General features: G+C 46.8%; 1 protein-coding gene across 2 annotated transcripts in view; it reads left to right on the top strand.

The window, feature by feature from the left end:
- Positions 1–16,207, top strand: part of LOC121283776 (glycerophosphodiester phosphodiesterase domain-containing protein 5-like) — a 317,012-nt gene that overhangs the window by 236,721 nt on the left and 64,084 nt on the right. For both annotated transcript variants that reach the window (XM_041198484.1, XM_041198485.1), the window contains exons 4-8: positions 7,938–8,031; positions 9,483–9,542; positions 11,017–11,115; positions 12,004–12,097; positions 12,948–13,093. In XM_041198484.1, coding sequence (XP_041054418.1) covers positions 7,938–8,031; positions 9,483–9,542; positions 11,017–11,115; positions 12,004–12,097; positions 12,948–13,093 — 493 coding nt within the window. The remainder of the gene's footprint in view (positions 1–7,937; positions 8,032–9,482; positions 9,543–11,016; positions 11,116–12,003; positions 12,098–12,947; positions 13,094–16,207) is intronic.

Genomic DNA, 16,207 nt, shown 5'->3' with positions numbered 1-16,207 from the left:
TAAGAAATAGGAGCAGGAGTAGGCCTCGAGCCTGCCCTGGCAGTCAATATGATCAAGGCTGATCTGACTTTGGCCTTAACTCCACTTTCCAGCCTCTTCCCCCACCCCACCCCCATAACCCATGACTCCCTTATCGATCAAAAATCTGTCTAACTCAGCCTTGAATATATTCCTCTACTTGCTGGGATAGAGAATTCTAAACACCAACAACCCTCTGAGAGAAGAAATTCCTCCCCATCTCCTTACTCTGATTCCATGCCCGTGAGGAGAAACATCCTCTCCCTATGCACCTTGTCAAGCCCTCTCAGGATCTTATATGTTTCACTCAGATCACCTCTCATTTTTCTAAACTCCAATGAGTATTCGGCCCAACCTGCTGAACCTTTCCTCATGAGACAACTTCTTCAACCTGGGAATCAAAGTAACCCTCACTGACAATCAGTGGTTTCAAATGGAAATTGGATGGGCAGTTAAGGGATATAAACCTGCAGGGATAGAGCAGGGGGAATGGGACTGACTGGATTGCTCTACAGAGAGCCAGCATGGACTCAATGGACTGAATGGCTGCTTCCTGTGCTGTATTGACTCGATAACTATAACTGTTAAGGAGTCCTTGTGTGTGGACAATGGGTGTGACTTTGGCCTGGCAGTAATGCCCCCCTTGGGCGAAAGGTCTGTTGAACCTCAGTGAATAGTGGCCATTTGGGCAAGCAGTAAACATTGCCCTTTGACCTCTGCCTTGGTACGATCAAAAAGTAGGAGCTGATAATTCTCTGGTGAAGTGGAGCCTCATCCTGCACCAGTCGATTTAATAAATAATTGTTGCGGCGATTTGAGAAGGCAGGATAACATTCCCTATCATCCCGCTACTATCTGTCAGGGGGTGTGTATTTGTGGTTGTGGTTGCACACCATGATTGTGTTTGTGGGTTTGTATGTAAGCGTGTGCATGTTAATGTATACATATGTTTTTATATGTTTGTATGTGTGTGTATGTGCACACGCGTTTTTGCACACATTTGTGGGTGTGCACATACTGATTTGTGCTTAAATGAATGCCTCATTTAGTGCCTCATTTAAAGTGTAGAATGATCACAGCACAGGAGGAGGTCATTTGGCCCATTGTGTTCATGCTGGTTTTTTGCAAGAACCGCTGAGCTAGTCCCACTCCCCCGGCTTTCCCCCGTAACCCTGCAATTTTTTTCTCTCTTCAGGGAGTAATCCAATTCCCTTTTGAAAGCTATGATTGAATCTGCTATCACCAGACTCTCAGTGCATTCCAGATCATTTCCGAAATAACTTGGATGGCACAGTGAGGTTGAGTGTCTTGGGCTACAGGAAGATATAGACGGGATGGTCAAATGGGCAGATAAGTGGCAGGTGGAATTTAACCCTGAAAAGTGTGAGGTGATACACTTTGGAAGGAGTAATTTGACAAGGAAGTATTCAATGAACGGCATGACACTAGGAAGTTCTGAGGAACAAAGGGACCTTGGCGTGTGTCCATAGATCTCTGAAGGCAGAGGGGCATGTTAGTGGGGTGGTGAAAAAGGCATATGGGACACTTGCCCTTATCAATTGAAGCATAGATTACAAAAGTAGGGAGGTCATGTTGGAGTTGTATAGAACCTTGGTGAGGCCACAGCTGGAATACTGTGTGCAGTTCTGGCCGCCACATTATAGGAAGGATGTGATTGCACTGGAGGGGGTGCAGAGGAGATTCACCAGCATGTTGCCTGGGATGAAACATTTAAGTTATGAAACATTTAAGTTATGAAGAGAGGTTGGATAGACATGGGTTGTTTTCGTTGGAGCAGAGAAGATTGAGGGGCGACCTGATCGAGGTGTACAAGATTATGAGGGGAATGGACAGGGTGGATAGGGAGCAGCTGTTCCCCTGAGTTGAAGGGTCAGTCACGAGGGGACATAAGTTCAAGGTGAGGGGCAGGAGGTTTAGGGGGGATGTGAGGAAAAACTTTTTTACCCAGAGGGTGGTGACGGTCTGGAATGCACTGCCTGGGAGGGTGGTGGAGGCGGGTTGCCTCACATCCTTTAAAAAGTACCTGGATGAGCACTTGGCACGTCATAACATTCAAGGCTATGGGACAAGTGCTGGTAAATGGAGTTAGGTAGGTAGGTCAGGTGTTTCTCACATGTCGGTGCAGACTCGATGGGCCAAAGGGCCTCTTCTGCACTGTGATTTTGTGAATTCTGTGCAGACTCCCAAGTGACCGGTGGTTAGTTTGGCAGAATAGATGGCAAGGGGGAAGGAAGAGGAATTTGGCGACAGGAAGCTGCATCAGGGGAGCCAGGTGAGTGCTGCCAACCTGTCAGTGGAGGAGGAGGCGCACCGGAGCCTTCGAGGTCATGTTCGGAATAAGAAGAATCGGAGGCTGGAGGTTGGGAGTTCGGACTCTTCCCTGCAAACTTTGAATGGGTGAGGCAGAGGACCATAACATAAGAAACAGGAGCAGGAGTAGGCCATTCAGCCCTTTGAGCTGCTCCACCATTCAATAAGATCATGGTTGATCTTATTGTGGTCTTAACTCCTCTTTCCTGCTTGCCAGGACCCCCCCCACCCTGTTCCACCAAGCCCCCCACCCATAACCCTTGTAGATTGAAAATCTGTCTAACTCAGCCTTGAATATGGTTAATGAACCAGCCTCCACTACCCTCTGGGGAAGAGAATTCCAAAAAGTAACACCCCTCTGAGAGAAGCAATTCTCCTTTATCTCCCTCTTACATGGATGGGTTAGAAATAATATCTCCTCCTGGTCCACAGGAAGCTTAAAACTGGGCAAAACTGGAAAGCCAACCTTGGCCTCTTCTGGTTGGCTCCTTCCTCCTGCTGCTTTTTCCAGACAGCGGTTGTTGTGGAAGATTAATAACTGGTCATGGCACCAATTCTATCATTTAGCCTCAATTGTCACAAGTAAAACAGGCTCCAGGCCTGCTGTTAGCAGGAGCCCTCACTGAATCGCTTTGGGTCGGAGTTCAGGGTGTTTGAGTGTGCCCTTTAAACTCCCCACGCGCACCCCTGGCACACACAACCCATTGGGGTCAGGGAGGGTAGAGGGCTTGAGTGGTTTACAATCGGGCTAGGCCTCAGCCTCTGTCTTTGTGTGAATACCAAAACACTGCCTCCTGGATGCTGTGTGTGTGGAGCCTGGTCAGTGGTGGTGACAGATGATTGAGCCATTCTTTGCATCACTGACCCACTTTTGTGCATACTAGGGACAGGTTAGTCAGTGGCCTTTTACCTCTTGGTAGTCTGAGCCCAAGTTTCCTCACTCTGTGCAAAGTCCTACCTGGATGCAAAGTGGCTGTGAGGGGCTCTATGTTTAAGAGGAAAAGAACTCCATTTACATAGCACCTTGTATGACCTTGGTGTCCCAAAGTGCTCTACAACCAATTAAGTACTTTTTCAAGTGTCCATACTGAAGCAGCCCATGTCCATATGCAAAAAGACCTGGACAACATTCCAACTTGGGCTGATAAGTGGCAAGTAACATTCATACCACACAAGTGTCAGGCAATGGCCGTCTCCGGCAAGAGAGAATCTAACCATCGCCCCATGACATTCAGTGGCATTATCATCACTGGATCCCCCATTATCAACATCCTGGAAGTTACCGTTGACCAGAAACTAAACTGTACCAGCCCATATAAATACTCTGGCTGCAAGAGCTGGTCAGAGGCTGGGAATTCTGCAATGAGTAACTCACCTCCTGACTCCCTAAAGCCTGCCCACCATCTACAAGGCACAAGTCAGGAGTGCGATGGAATACTCCCCACTTGCCTGGATGAGTGCAGCACCAACAACACTCAAGAAGCTTGACACCATCCAGGGCAAAGTAGCTCACTTGATTGGCACCCCATCCACTACCGATGCACAGTAGCAGCAGTGTGTGTACCATCTACAAGATGCACTGCAGGAATTCACCAAGGCTCCTTAGACAGCACCTTCCAAACCCACGATCACTACCATCTAGAAGGACAAGGGCAGCAGACACATGGGAACAACACCGCCTGGATGTACCCCTCCAAGCCACTCACCATCCTGACTTGGAAATATATCGGCCATTGCTTCACTGTCACTGGGTCAAAATCCTGGAACTCCCTCCCTAACAGCACTGTGGGTGTACCTACACCACATGGACTGCAGCAGTTCAAGAAGGAAACTCACCACCAGCTTCTCGAGGGCAATTAGGGTTGGGCAACAAACATTGGCTTTGCCACCGACGACCACATCCCAAGAAAAAGGAAGTCACTGTTGTAATTTCAGAAACCAAGTTTTCCCAAATCCCAAAAGCAGCAATCTGATAATTCCCAGCTATTTTAGTTGAATGAGAGATAGGTATTGACCAGGACACACCAGGGGGAACTCTCTGTTGTTCTTAGAAATAGTGTTATAGGATATTTTATGTCCACTTAAAAGCACAAATGATGCCTCAGTTTAATGTTTCATCCACAAGACAGTACCGCTGACAGCGCAACGCTCCCTCAGTACTGCGCTGGGAGTGTCAGCCTGGACTACGTGCTCAAGTTTCGAGGGAAACTTTGTGGCCCAGTGCATGAGTTCCAAATAAAACTCCACAATGTGCTGAAAAAACACCCGCGCACTCGGGCTTTCCAGCAGGGGTCACTAGAGGTGAAGGAACATTGACCTTTCTCTGCTTCCTGTCTCTTCCCCCCTTCCTTTCCCTACCGCACTAGGAGAGTCAGCCAGGATGACAAACTCAAATCTCCTGAGTGAGATTCTAATCCACAACTTTCTGATTCAGAGGTGGAAGTGCTTCCCACTGAGCCACAGCTGACACTTTTTTAAATGCCTCTTTATAATGACGGAGTCATAACCTACTGAAACCCAGTTGTCACCCTGTAAATCTGTTCTGCTTATCATGTACATTTAAAACAATATCAGCGGCCTCATCCTTCCCTCTCTGGAACCTCCTTTTTTATTCGTTCGTTGGATGTGGGTGTCGTTATTAGGCCAGCATTTATTGCCCATCCCAAATTACCCTTGCTCAGAGGACATACATTGCTGTGGGTCTGGAGTCACATGTAGGTAAGGACAGCAGATTTCCTTCCCTAAAGGACATTAGTGAACCAGATGAGTTTTTATAACAATCAATAAAGATTTCACGGTCACCATCAGATTTTTATTGAATTCAAATTTCACCATCTGCCTTGGTGGGATTTGAATCCAGGTCCCAAGAGCATCACCTTCCGGAATATACTCAGTGACAATACCCCACTATGCCTCCCCCTTCAGCCTGACAGCCCTCCAAAATTGCTACATTCCTCCAACTCTCGCCTCTCATGCCCCTCCCCTCACTCCCCCCTCATCATTCAATTGGGTCATGGCTGCTCTGTGTATCTCATCCATTTACCCGCCCAATATCCTCGATAACCCTACCCAACAAAACTCGGATCGATCTCACTCTTTGGCAAGTCCAATTATCCCCCTGCGTCCACAGCCTTTTGGGGTTGAGTGTTCACAGATTTCCACTCCCCTTTGCGTGTCGAGGTGTTTCTTGGTTTCACCCTGGGACAGCTGAACTCTTATCTCACCAGTGTGCCCCCTTGTTTTTGATGCTCCCTACGTGGGGCAATAGTTTCTCAAACCACCCCACACATTTATTTGTATTCTTTAACGTAATATAGGTGTCCCTGGCAAGGCTGGTGTTTTTTTTCCCATTCTTAATTGCCCTTGAGAGCAGTTAAGAGTCAATCACGTTGCTGTGGGTCTGGAGTCAGGTGTAGACCAGACCGGGTAAGGATGGCAGATTTCCTTCCCTGAAGGACATTAGTGAACCAGATGGGTTTTTACAACAATCGATGAGAGTTTCAAGGTCACCATCACTGAGACTAGCTTTCAATTCCAGGTTTTTTTCTCATGAGTTGAATTTAAATTCTACCAGCTGCTGTGGTAGGATTTGAACCCATGTCCCCAGAGGATTAGCCTGGGGCCTCTGGATTACTAGTCCAGCGGCGTTAGCAACTATGCCACCATCTCCCCAAACTCTTTTAAACCCAATCTAAACTCATCCACTAAACTTAAATCTTTTGAACTCCAGGGAATACAGGTTTAGCCAACATATCTTCCGTATTTAACCCCTTTATCCCCAGCATCATTCTGACGAATCTGCGCTGCATCCCTTCCAAAGACCAATCTGTCCTTTCTGGGTTGCGATGCCCAGGACTGAACACAGTTACTCCAAACTGAAGCATCCCCTCCTCCCCTTTACACTCCAACCCCCACCTCAGCATTTCAGTTATCTTTTCCTTCACTGCTTGTCCTTTTGTTTTCCTGTTGTCAGTGACTATCAGTGTGAGTCAGCGCGCATAGATCCCTCTCAGCTCTTGAGTCAAAAGTTGCAAGTTCAAGCCTCACTTCTCCAGGACTTGGGTGCACCTTGTGGGTGAAACACCGCCTGGAAGGGATTGGGGCAGTAGATTCAAAGGCAACTTTCAAAAAGAGGAATTGGACACATCCTTGAGAAAACACTTTGCAGGGCTACAGGGAAAGAGCAGGGTGAGGTGGGATTAATTGGCTAGTTCTTTTAGAGAGCCTGCACAGGCACGATGAGCTGAATAGTCTTCTGTGCTGTAAAACTCTTCAAGGACATGCTACACTGCTGGGGCTGCCATTTGACCCAACCTTCTCGTCCAGGTGGATGTTGTAAATCTCATGGTACCATGTGAAGAACAAGAGAGTCCTCTTGGTGTTCTGGCCAACATTTATGGTTCCAACAGCATCACTGTAAATGGAATAAATTTATCATTCGCTGCTCGAGGGGTGTTACTGTGTGAAAATGGCTGTCGCCTTTGCCTACATACCAATAGCGAGTGAACTTCAAATGGAAGCCATTGTGTGAATTGCTTAAAGATGTTTCAACCTGATAACGAAATAAGCATAATTATTATTCCAACCCCCCCCTTCCATCCCTAGACACAAGGAGAGTGGTAAATCAAGGGAAAGAGGTTGGGTCAATGGACTATTTAATCTCATTTGATTAATCAATGGAAGATTGTACCAAATTTAAAATTCTCATCCTAGTTTCCAATTTTGTCCATGCCCTTGCCCCTCCCTGCCTCCTTATAACGTTCTCCAGCCCAAAATCCTCCTCATTCTCTGAGCTCCTCCAATTCTGCCTCTTGCACATCCCCAACTTTAATCACTCCACCCTTGGCAGCCGTGCCTTCAGCTGTCTGGGCCCTAATCTCTGGAATTTCCCCTCTAAACCTCTCTGCTTCCCCCTCCTTCTTTAAGACCCTACATAAAACAAACCTATTTGACCATGCTTTTGGTCACCAGTTCTGATATCAGGGGGATCCACGAGAATGGTTCCAGGGATGAGGAGCTTCAGTTACACAGATTGGAGAAATTGGGACTATACTCTTTGGTGAAGAGAAGGTTGGGAGGAGGTTTGATAGAGGTGTTTGAAATCATAAGGGGCCTGGACAGAGTAGATAGGGAGAAACTGTTCCCATTGGCAGAACGATGAAGAGCCAGAGGGCACCGATTTAAGGCAATTAATGAGAAGCAATGGCGATTTGAGGAAGAACCTCTTCTGGCAGCGAACGGTTCAGATCTGGAAAGCACTGCCTCAGAGCGAGGTGAAGGCAGAGTCAATTGCGGCTTTCAAAAGGGAATTGCTTCGTTATCTGAACAGGAAGAATTTGCAGAGCGGCAGGGGAAAAGGTGGGGGAGTGAGGCTAGGTAAATTGCCCCTTCAGAGAGCTAGCATGGACTCGACAGGCCAAATGGGCTCCCGTGCTGTAACCGTTATATGACTATGGGCCTTATTGCCAAATTTTGTCAGATACGTTCCTGTGCAGCACCTTGAAGGTGCAATGTAAATGCAGGTCATTGTTGTGTTTGTACACCCATGGCTGGTGTAAGGTAACTGAAGTCGATCTGTTATTTTTCAGGTACATGTACAATAAGAAAGGTTACTGGAACGACTGGTCAGTTCCTGTGCTCGTACTAGCTTCAGCTGGCTTCATCTACGTCACGTTTTTACTGGTGAGTTATAAGGAGACCCGTGGTCAGACGGTGAGGGAATGTGTTACAAAGTTGGGGTGGTCCTCGCTGCCTTGGGATTTCCATTGTTGCCTTGGTAACCATGACAGCTATAGGAGAGCTGCCTTTACTTAGTGCTCTCTTCAAAGTGGGGTGGGGTGGTGCGGTTATGGTGGTAAAACTGTGGGGGTTGGCGGGGGGAGGGGGCGCAGAAATGATGCTGTTTATCCAGTGACCAAACTGTTTCCATTCTAAAATAAAAGCAAAAGGCTGCAGATGTTGAAAATCTGAAATAAAGAGAGAAAATGATGGAAATACCCAGCTGGTCTGGCAGCATCTGTGGAGAGAGAGAGAGAGACAGAGTTAACGTTTTGAATCCAATATGACTAACCGAACTGAACTCATCCACCACTGACGCACAGTAGCAGCAGTGCGTACCATCTACAAGATGCACTGCAGGAATTCACCAAGGCTCCTAAGACGGCACCTTCCAAACTTGTGACCTCTACCACTTAAAAGGACAAGGGCAGCTTAGATAGATGGGAATCCCGCCACCTGGAAGTTCCCCTCCAAGTCACTCACCATCCTGCACTGTCACTGGGTCAAAATCCTAAAATTCCCTTCCTAACAACACTGTGGGTGTACCTACACCACGTGGACTGCAGCGGTTCAAGAAGGCAGCTCACCACCACCTTCTCAAGGGGCAATTAGGGATGGGCAATAAATGTTGGCCCAGCCAGCGATGCCCACATCCTGTGAATGAATAAAAAAAAATCTTTGACCAAGCATTGGAACTCGCTGGCTTCCTCACTGGTCTGATTTATTCCCGATGTTTAATCCCCATTCCACATGGCAAATATACATGACCTTGACTGCCCTGGTGGTAGATTCTGATTGGACGTAGGTGTAAGGTGGATGATAGTGAGCCGGGAGCCCACTTTACATTTTAATTATCACCAAAGTCGATTGTAAACAAAAGCGGGGAAAGTTGTGTTGATAACCCCTTCACATCTGACATAGAGCATCACAATGGGTGGAATTTTATGGCCTTGTCACAATGGGGGCGGGGCTGGGAAACGTGGCGAGCTGCTCCAAGGTCCATGGATTTTGGTGGGACCAGAAAATCCCACTTGGCAGCAGGGACCATCAAATTCCACCCATAAAAGTTGGATCTACCCTCCCCACATTGTGAGAATAGTGAACTGGTCCGTTCTGCCTGGGGTAGCTTTAAGATTGATGGGGGGAGGAGGGCACCAGGGTGGTGGGGGGGTGGGTCTGGTGTGTCTCAGCAGTGAAGGTGCTCAATGGAAGGTCACTGGAGGCTGAAGCAGGGTTTGGTGCCCTGTAACTTTCAAAGGGTCAGCATCACAGGCACAATGGGCCGAGTGGCCGTTCACCTGTGCTGCATGATTCTATGATTCCACCAATTAATGTAATGATGGCTTCTCTTTCAGATTTTAGCATTATGTCACATAGCAGTGGGGCAACAGATGAACCTGCACTGGCTACACAAGGTAAGCGGGAGAAGATCTGGACTGATTTCATGGGGAACAATCCTTCCTTTCCCTTGAATCTTTTCGATTGTTGACTTATCTCTTGCTTTATTTTCCATGGGTGACAGAAACGATCTGGCACCTCATCCAAGAGCTGGATACCAGGTACCTTTATAGCAGGGCTACCGGGGACAGAGCAGGGAGGAGTGGGGCTAATTGGTTACTCTTTTAAAGAGCTGGTACAAGCATGATGGGCCAAATGGCCTCTTCCTGTGCTGTATGATACGCTTCTACAAAGTGGTCTTTCTCCTGGATGGGTATGTCCCAGCAGGCTATTGGATCAGGTGGGGCATCACAACGGGGCCCATTCCTGTCCACGACTGTCCATGGTACATCCAGATGTCAGAATTTCTCTCACCCGGTCAGCCAGAGCTCAGTGGCTGGCACTCTGGCCCCTGCATCAGAAGGTTGTGGGTTTAAGTCCCACTCCACGGAGTCAAAGCACAAAAATCTACTCTGACCATCCAGGGTGGTAGTGAGGAGTGCTGCGCTGTCAGAGGGGCCGTCATTTGGATGAAATGTGAAACGGAGTTTCCGTCTGCCCTCCCATGTGGTACTACTTTGAAGAACAACGAGGGGTGGGTGCGGGGTGGTGATTGCCCTGTGGCCTGGCTAGTATTTAATCCCTCAATAAACATCACACCACAACACATCAACACATTTACCCTATTCAAATAATGGTGTATCATTGGCCAATTTCAAATCCATGGTTCCTAAATCAAAAGCATTTTGGAAGATGGTGACTGAAGCATCTACAGTTTCCTTTCTCACTTGGTGGTTGGAAACCATCAGGTCCTGGAGACTTATCAATCCTCAGTCTCATTTTCTCCATTAGCTTGTTTTAATTATGTTCTAACTTGGAAGCGCTTTGTCTTGATTTATTTTTTAGTTTTTTTTCTTATTTCTGTTGCTTTCTCCTCATCCTTTAGTGTGAAATGTAGTGTAAAATAATTATTCAGCAGGTTTGCCTTAACTTCAGGTCCAAGACGCCTTCTCTTCTAGAGGCCACATCATCCTTACCCATCCATTTTCTCCTAATATACTTATAAAAAAAAATCCTTTAGTGCCATCCTTGATGTCTCCAGCAAGTTTTTCCTTTTGGAGGCTGTGGGTTGCTGGGGGACAATTGGGCTCTCAAGACTGAGATTGATTCCTGTCGGAAAAGGGGATCAGGGGTCATGGACCAAAGTTGGGTTGATGGAGTTGAGGTACGGATCAACCTTCGTCTCACTGGATGATGGAAAAGACTCAAGGGGCTGAATGGCCTCCTCCTGTTCCAAGGTTCCTGAAACTTGCAAGGGTTGGCGACCTGAGGAAGTGGTGCTCCCCCTGGCTATACCCCAATGAAATACTCTCCAGGGCCCAGCACTGATCTGGATAGTATAGGCCATGAATGTGAGTTATGGAAGGTGCAAACTTGTCTTCTCTTTCCTAGGTTGGACTGATGGTGGTGCTGGTCGCTATTCTCGTCGCCATGATCTCAGTCAACCAGCTGTGGAATGAAGAATGGGACATAATTCTCATATCATTCCAAGTAAGTATTCATTCTACTGTTACCTTTTATTAGTTTTTGTTCCTTTATTATCCGAGGGATGTGGGTGTCACTGACAAAGGCCGGCATTTGTTGCCCCATCCCTAATTGCCTTGAACCGAGTGGCTTGCTGGGCCATTTCAGAGGGGCAGTTTAAGAGTCAACCGCGTTGCTGTGGGTCTGGAGTCACGTGTAGGCCAGACCAGGTAAGGACAGCAGATTTCCTTCTCTAAAGGGGTGTTAGTGAACCAGCTGGGTTTCTTTCTGTGGCAATTGGTGATAGTTTCGTGGTCACCATTACTGAGACGAGCTTTATAATTGCAGATGTTTGTCATTAGTTGAATTTAAATTGCCCTGGTGGGATTTGAACCCATGTCCCCTCAGCCTGGGCATCTGGATTCCTAGTCCGGTGGACATTACCTTTACCCTACTGTCTGTTTCCTTCTGTCTGACTTTACTTTTGACATACGGTGGAATTATAATGGATTGCTTTCATAGAATCAGAGAATGCTTTAGCACAGAAGGAGGCCATTTGGGCTGGCTCTTTAAAACCCTGTTATTTTCTCTCCTCAGACCCATTGAGAGTCTCCAGCATTTTCTGTTCATTTCAGATTTTCAGCATCGGCAATGTTTTGCTTTTGCCCTGCCTTTGAAAGGGTTCCCCAGTTAGTCCTGCTGTCCCCACCGCCCTGAAAATTTCTCCTTTTCAAGTACCTTATCCATTTCCCTTTTGAAAGTTACTATTGAATCTACATGCACCGCTTTTACAGGCAGCGTGTTCTGGATAAGCACAGCCAGCTTGTGTGTTTTAAAAAAAAATTGAGAGAAGGGTGGGAAACAAAATGACGGACAAAATGAGTAAGAATGATGTTTCATTTTTTCTTCTCACAGGCCACAGCACCTTTCCTACACATTGGTGCAGTCGCTGCTGCTACAATGCTGGCCTGGCTAATTGCCGGACAATTTGCTCGCTCAGAGAAAGTTGGTAGGTCGTTGTCTGTTAACCGTTGCCTGACCCTGTGAATCACCCTGACTCCCTCCTGTTCGCATTGGGCCCAGGTTTTTGCCGCAAGGGGGCATCTCGTCACATGGTCCCGCCAGTTAAATTTCTGCCTTACCTTGAAGGGGGGGGTCTTGTGGTGTAACTTGCTGGGAGTGCGAGCCAGCTAACAGTTCCCACGAGGGCAATAGGCCGTGTGGGGCTTCGATGGATAGCGGGACCAACAGTCTATCGCCTTAACCAATGAGATTTCAGGTTTGAGGAAGGAACAATGGAGAAGGAAATTGGGTAAATTAGAACTGAATCAAGTACAGAAAGAGAAATAAAGCGAGGGAAAAACAGATTAGCTTAAGCAAGAGGGAGAAAAAAAGAGACAGAATGGAGAGATGGGAAAAAGGAATAAAAATCTCGAACAGCAATTTATTAGCCGTAGGAATGAGACTTCACGGTGCCAATTCTACCCTTCCTGGGTCAGTGAGGTTGAGTGGTAGCTGGGAATTAAAATCCCCTCATTAAAAAGTTCCTTACGCCATTAACCACCAGCCTTAATTTTCTGTGGCATGTTAAGTGGGCATTTAATGTGCAAACACAGAAATTTCACTAAACCTACGGGAAGGTTAAGGGTGTGCTGCTGTTTCTGCAAGGCTATTGGCGGAGTGATGCCAAATCATCTGGCACCCTGGGGTTCATGGCATAACGGTGAGCACCATTAAGCCTGCCATTATCATCCCAGTAACGCCTGGGCCCATTGTCCTGATCAGTATTTTGGCATCTGTTTAGTTTTAAAGACCCTTTATGCCTCGCTTGCCAATAATTTACCCTCGTCTGCTTTCAGCTTTTCAGATTTTCCTAATCTTCGCATATTTAGGACTATTAGTAGCACTTTACTTGGTCCCGCTGATCATCTACTCTCCCTGTATTATGAAGAGGGAAGATTTGAGCCGAAGGCCAGCGATCATCGGAAACCGGGGTGTGCCAATGGTATGTAACCGCTGACCAAGTTGATGGGCTGAATGGCCTGTGCTGCAAATTTCCATGTAATTCCATGTTACCAAGTGGGAAAGTATCGTGAGCCCAGTCAGCAATGCATCTCCAATGCTGCTCGTATAGATTCGCATAGGGAAGTATGGAATGGGAGGAGGACAATCCACCCGTCGATCCTTTGATTTCATTGGCAGTCAATGATCAACTTGCTGAGAAAACTCTGTTCAGTTGAGATCAGTCATGCTTGCAACAGCCTTCAAGGTAGGAGGCAAGAGCTGGAGGGTGCTTTTGGAGGGCATTTTTAGTGGTGGCAAGGTGCTTTTGGCTCCTCACTGATGCTAAACTTGTGCGCTGGGATGGTATGCTTCAGTTATACAGGGCATTGGTGAGACCACATCTTGAATACTGTGTGCAGTTTTGGTTTCCTTATTTAAGAGAGGATGTAAATGCATTGGATGCGGTTCAGAGGAGGTTTACTAGATTGATACCTGGAATGAGTGGGCTGTCTTATGAAGAAAGGTTGGACAGACTGGGCTTGTTTCCACTGGAGTTTAGAAGAGTGAGGGGTGATTTGATTGAAGTATACAAGATCCTGAACGGCCTTGACAAGGTGGATGTGGAAAGGATGTTTCCTCTTGTGGGTGAGTCCAGAACTAGGGGGGCACTGTTTAAACATTAGGGGTCGCCCTTTTAGGACAGAGATGAGGAGAAATATTTTCTCTGAGGGTTGTGCGAATTTGGAATTCTCTGCCTCAGAAGGTGGTGGAGGCGGGGTCATTGAATATCTTTAAGGCAGAGGTAGACAGATTCTTGTTAGACAAGGGAATCAGAGGTTATCGGGGTTAGATGGGAATGTGGAATTCGAAACACAAGAAGGTCAGCCATGATCTTATTGAATGGCGGAGCAGGCTCGAGGGGCCGAATGGTCTACTCCTGTTCCTATTTCTTATGTTCTTATGTCACAGGACTCCTCCCGATCTCTTGGTGTACCTGTAACGGAAACGGCAGGGGGCACTGGTTTGCTGGTTTTCTCAGGGTTTCCACCCAACTTCCTGCAAATTTGCAGCTGTGTTGCTTTGTGGAATGCTAGCCAGACATTACAGTCCGAACAGAGTCCAAAGCCAAGTGGATTGGGCCTGTGCTCTCGGGAGTTCAGAAGAGGGAAAGGTGACCTTATTGAAACCTATAAAATTCTTAAAGGGGCTTAACAGGATAGATGCTAAGAGAATCTGGAACTATGGGCACCAGTCTCAGGAAAAGGGTCAGCCATTCAGGACTGAGACGAGGATAAATTTCTTCACTTTTGAATTCTCCAGCCCCGGGAGTAGCTCAGTCCTTGAGTATATTCAAGGCTGCGATTGATAGATTTTTGGATACGAGGCACATGAGAATCAAGTGTGAAAGCTGAAAGTTGAGTTGAAAGATCAGCCATGATCATATCGATTGGCAGAGCAGGTGTGATGTGCCATGAGGCTTAAAGGGCCGAATGATTGTCTCCTGCTCCAAGTTTGTATCGGGCCTACTCCTACTCCTATTTCATAAGCTTTTCTTTCTTTGTGGAAGACTCCTTCCTTTGAGAGTATTGACAGGTCTGCCCTATGGTGCTGTATTTGTGGGAGTTCAGAGTGTTGGGCACGTATGGACATATGAATTAGGAGTAGGAGTGAGGCCACTCAGCCCCTCGAGCCTGCTCCGCTATTCAATAGGACCATGGCTGATATGAATGTAACCTCAACCCCACATTCCCACCTACTCCTGATAACCTTTCATCCCCTTGTTGATCAAGAATCTATCTAGCTCCATCTACACCAGTGTCTTAATCTCTCAGGAGTAGAAATTGTTTGCTCTGTTGTTTTAGGTGTGGGAGGAGGGGGAGGGTTTAGCAATTGATGAATTTCCAACCCATTGTCATAAGGTTTTTGAAAAATTGATCAATAGAAAAATTTGTTTGTGGGGCAGGATGAGTCAAAATCCAAAATGTGCTGCTTTCCTGTGCTCTGATTAGTTTAGTGGTAGTGTCGGTATGGTAACGGGCCATCTGACATCATCACCAGGCCCAACATGCAGTGCTTGGGATTGAGAATAATGTCTTTGAAAGTGGGTCACTCTGACATAACTTTGGTATATGTTTTTCATTCTTTTCTGCAAGTGTTGTGTGTGTGACCTTGTCACATTTGCGTTTTATTAGAGAGTTTCAGCGTTGGCGTGGATGTATTTTACTTAAGGTAAATGAGTCACCCTCCTAATAAATAAGTCTGTTGTCTCACGCTGTGTCTCATGCTGCTCCTGAATCCTGCATCTTGCATCAATCTCATTGCAAGGATTCTAAATCCCGTTAACTCCCGTTGTGTGGGATTCCAACTCATGTTCATTCCCATTCACTCACAATGTTACGGGACTTCAGTTCCTGTTCCATTCCATTGTGTGTAATCCCAATCACTACTCACTCCCGGTGTATACAATTCCACTAGACCAAACCCCTTCCCATTTTACTCCTCTTATATGGAATAGCAATGAATCAAGCACATCCTCACTCTCTTCCACCAAGCAGAATTGGAATGTGCCAAATATTTCCAACTCATCCCACCGTACAGATTTCCATTGGAAAGGTCCTGATCCAAACAGGGCTTGTTCCTGGAAAAGGCAGCAATGCTCTATTAGGTTTGGAATACCGTTTGTTTTACATGTCCACGGCCCACGGATTAGGGAAATTGTCCAATTCTGGAAGAGGTTTGTGCTCATTTCTGCCCAAAATGGCTGCTTTGTCTTTCCAAAACCTAAAATGGACCCATGGGTAACCATAAAAGATCACTGATACCCACAAAGATCCTCATTCCCATAAGTGAAATGCTTTGTGGATACTGTGGAAGGGCCCAAGGATTATTAAATACCTAAGAGCAAAGCAAGGTAAGGGGAGATTTGAGAGAGGTGTTCAAAATTCGGGAGGGTTTTGACAGGCTGGATTAGCAGAAACTGTGTTCACTGTCAGGAGCTGACTGGAATTAGTAAAACAAGAGTGAAGCAGTTGGAGGGGGAGAGATGGGGAGAATTTTTTCCACTTAGTGAGTAGCGATCTGGAAGGCGCTGCCTGAGAGGGCAGTGGAAGCAGAT

Source organism: Carcharodon carcharias, chromosome 11 (genome assembly GCF_017639515.1).
Source record: "Carcharodon carcharias isolate sCarCar2 chromosome 11, sCarCar2.pri, whole genome shotgun sequence".
Taxonomy (NCBI): domain Eukaryota; kingdom Metazoa; phylum Chordata; class Chondrichthyes; order Lamniformes; family Lamnidae; genus Carcharodon; species Carcharodon carcharias.
The sequence above is the reverse complement of the archived record's forward strand: the minus strand, read 5'-3'. Positions and strand labels throughout refer to the sequence as shown.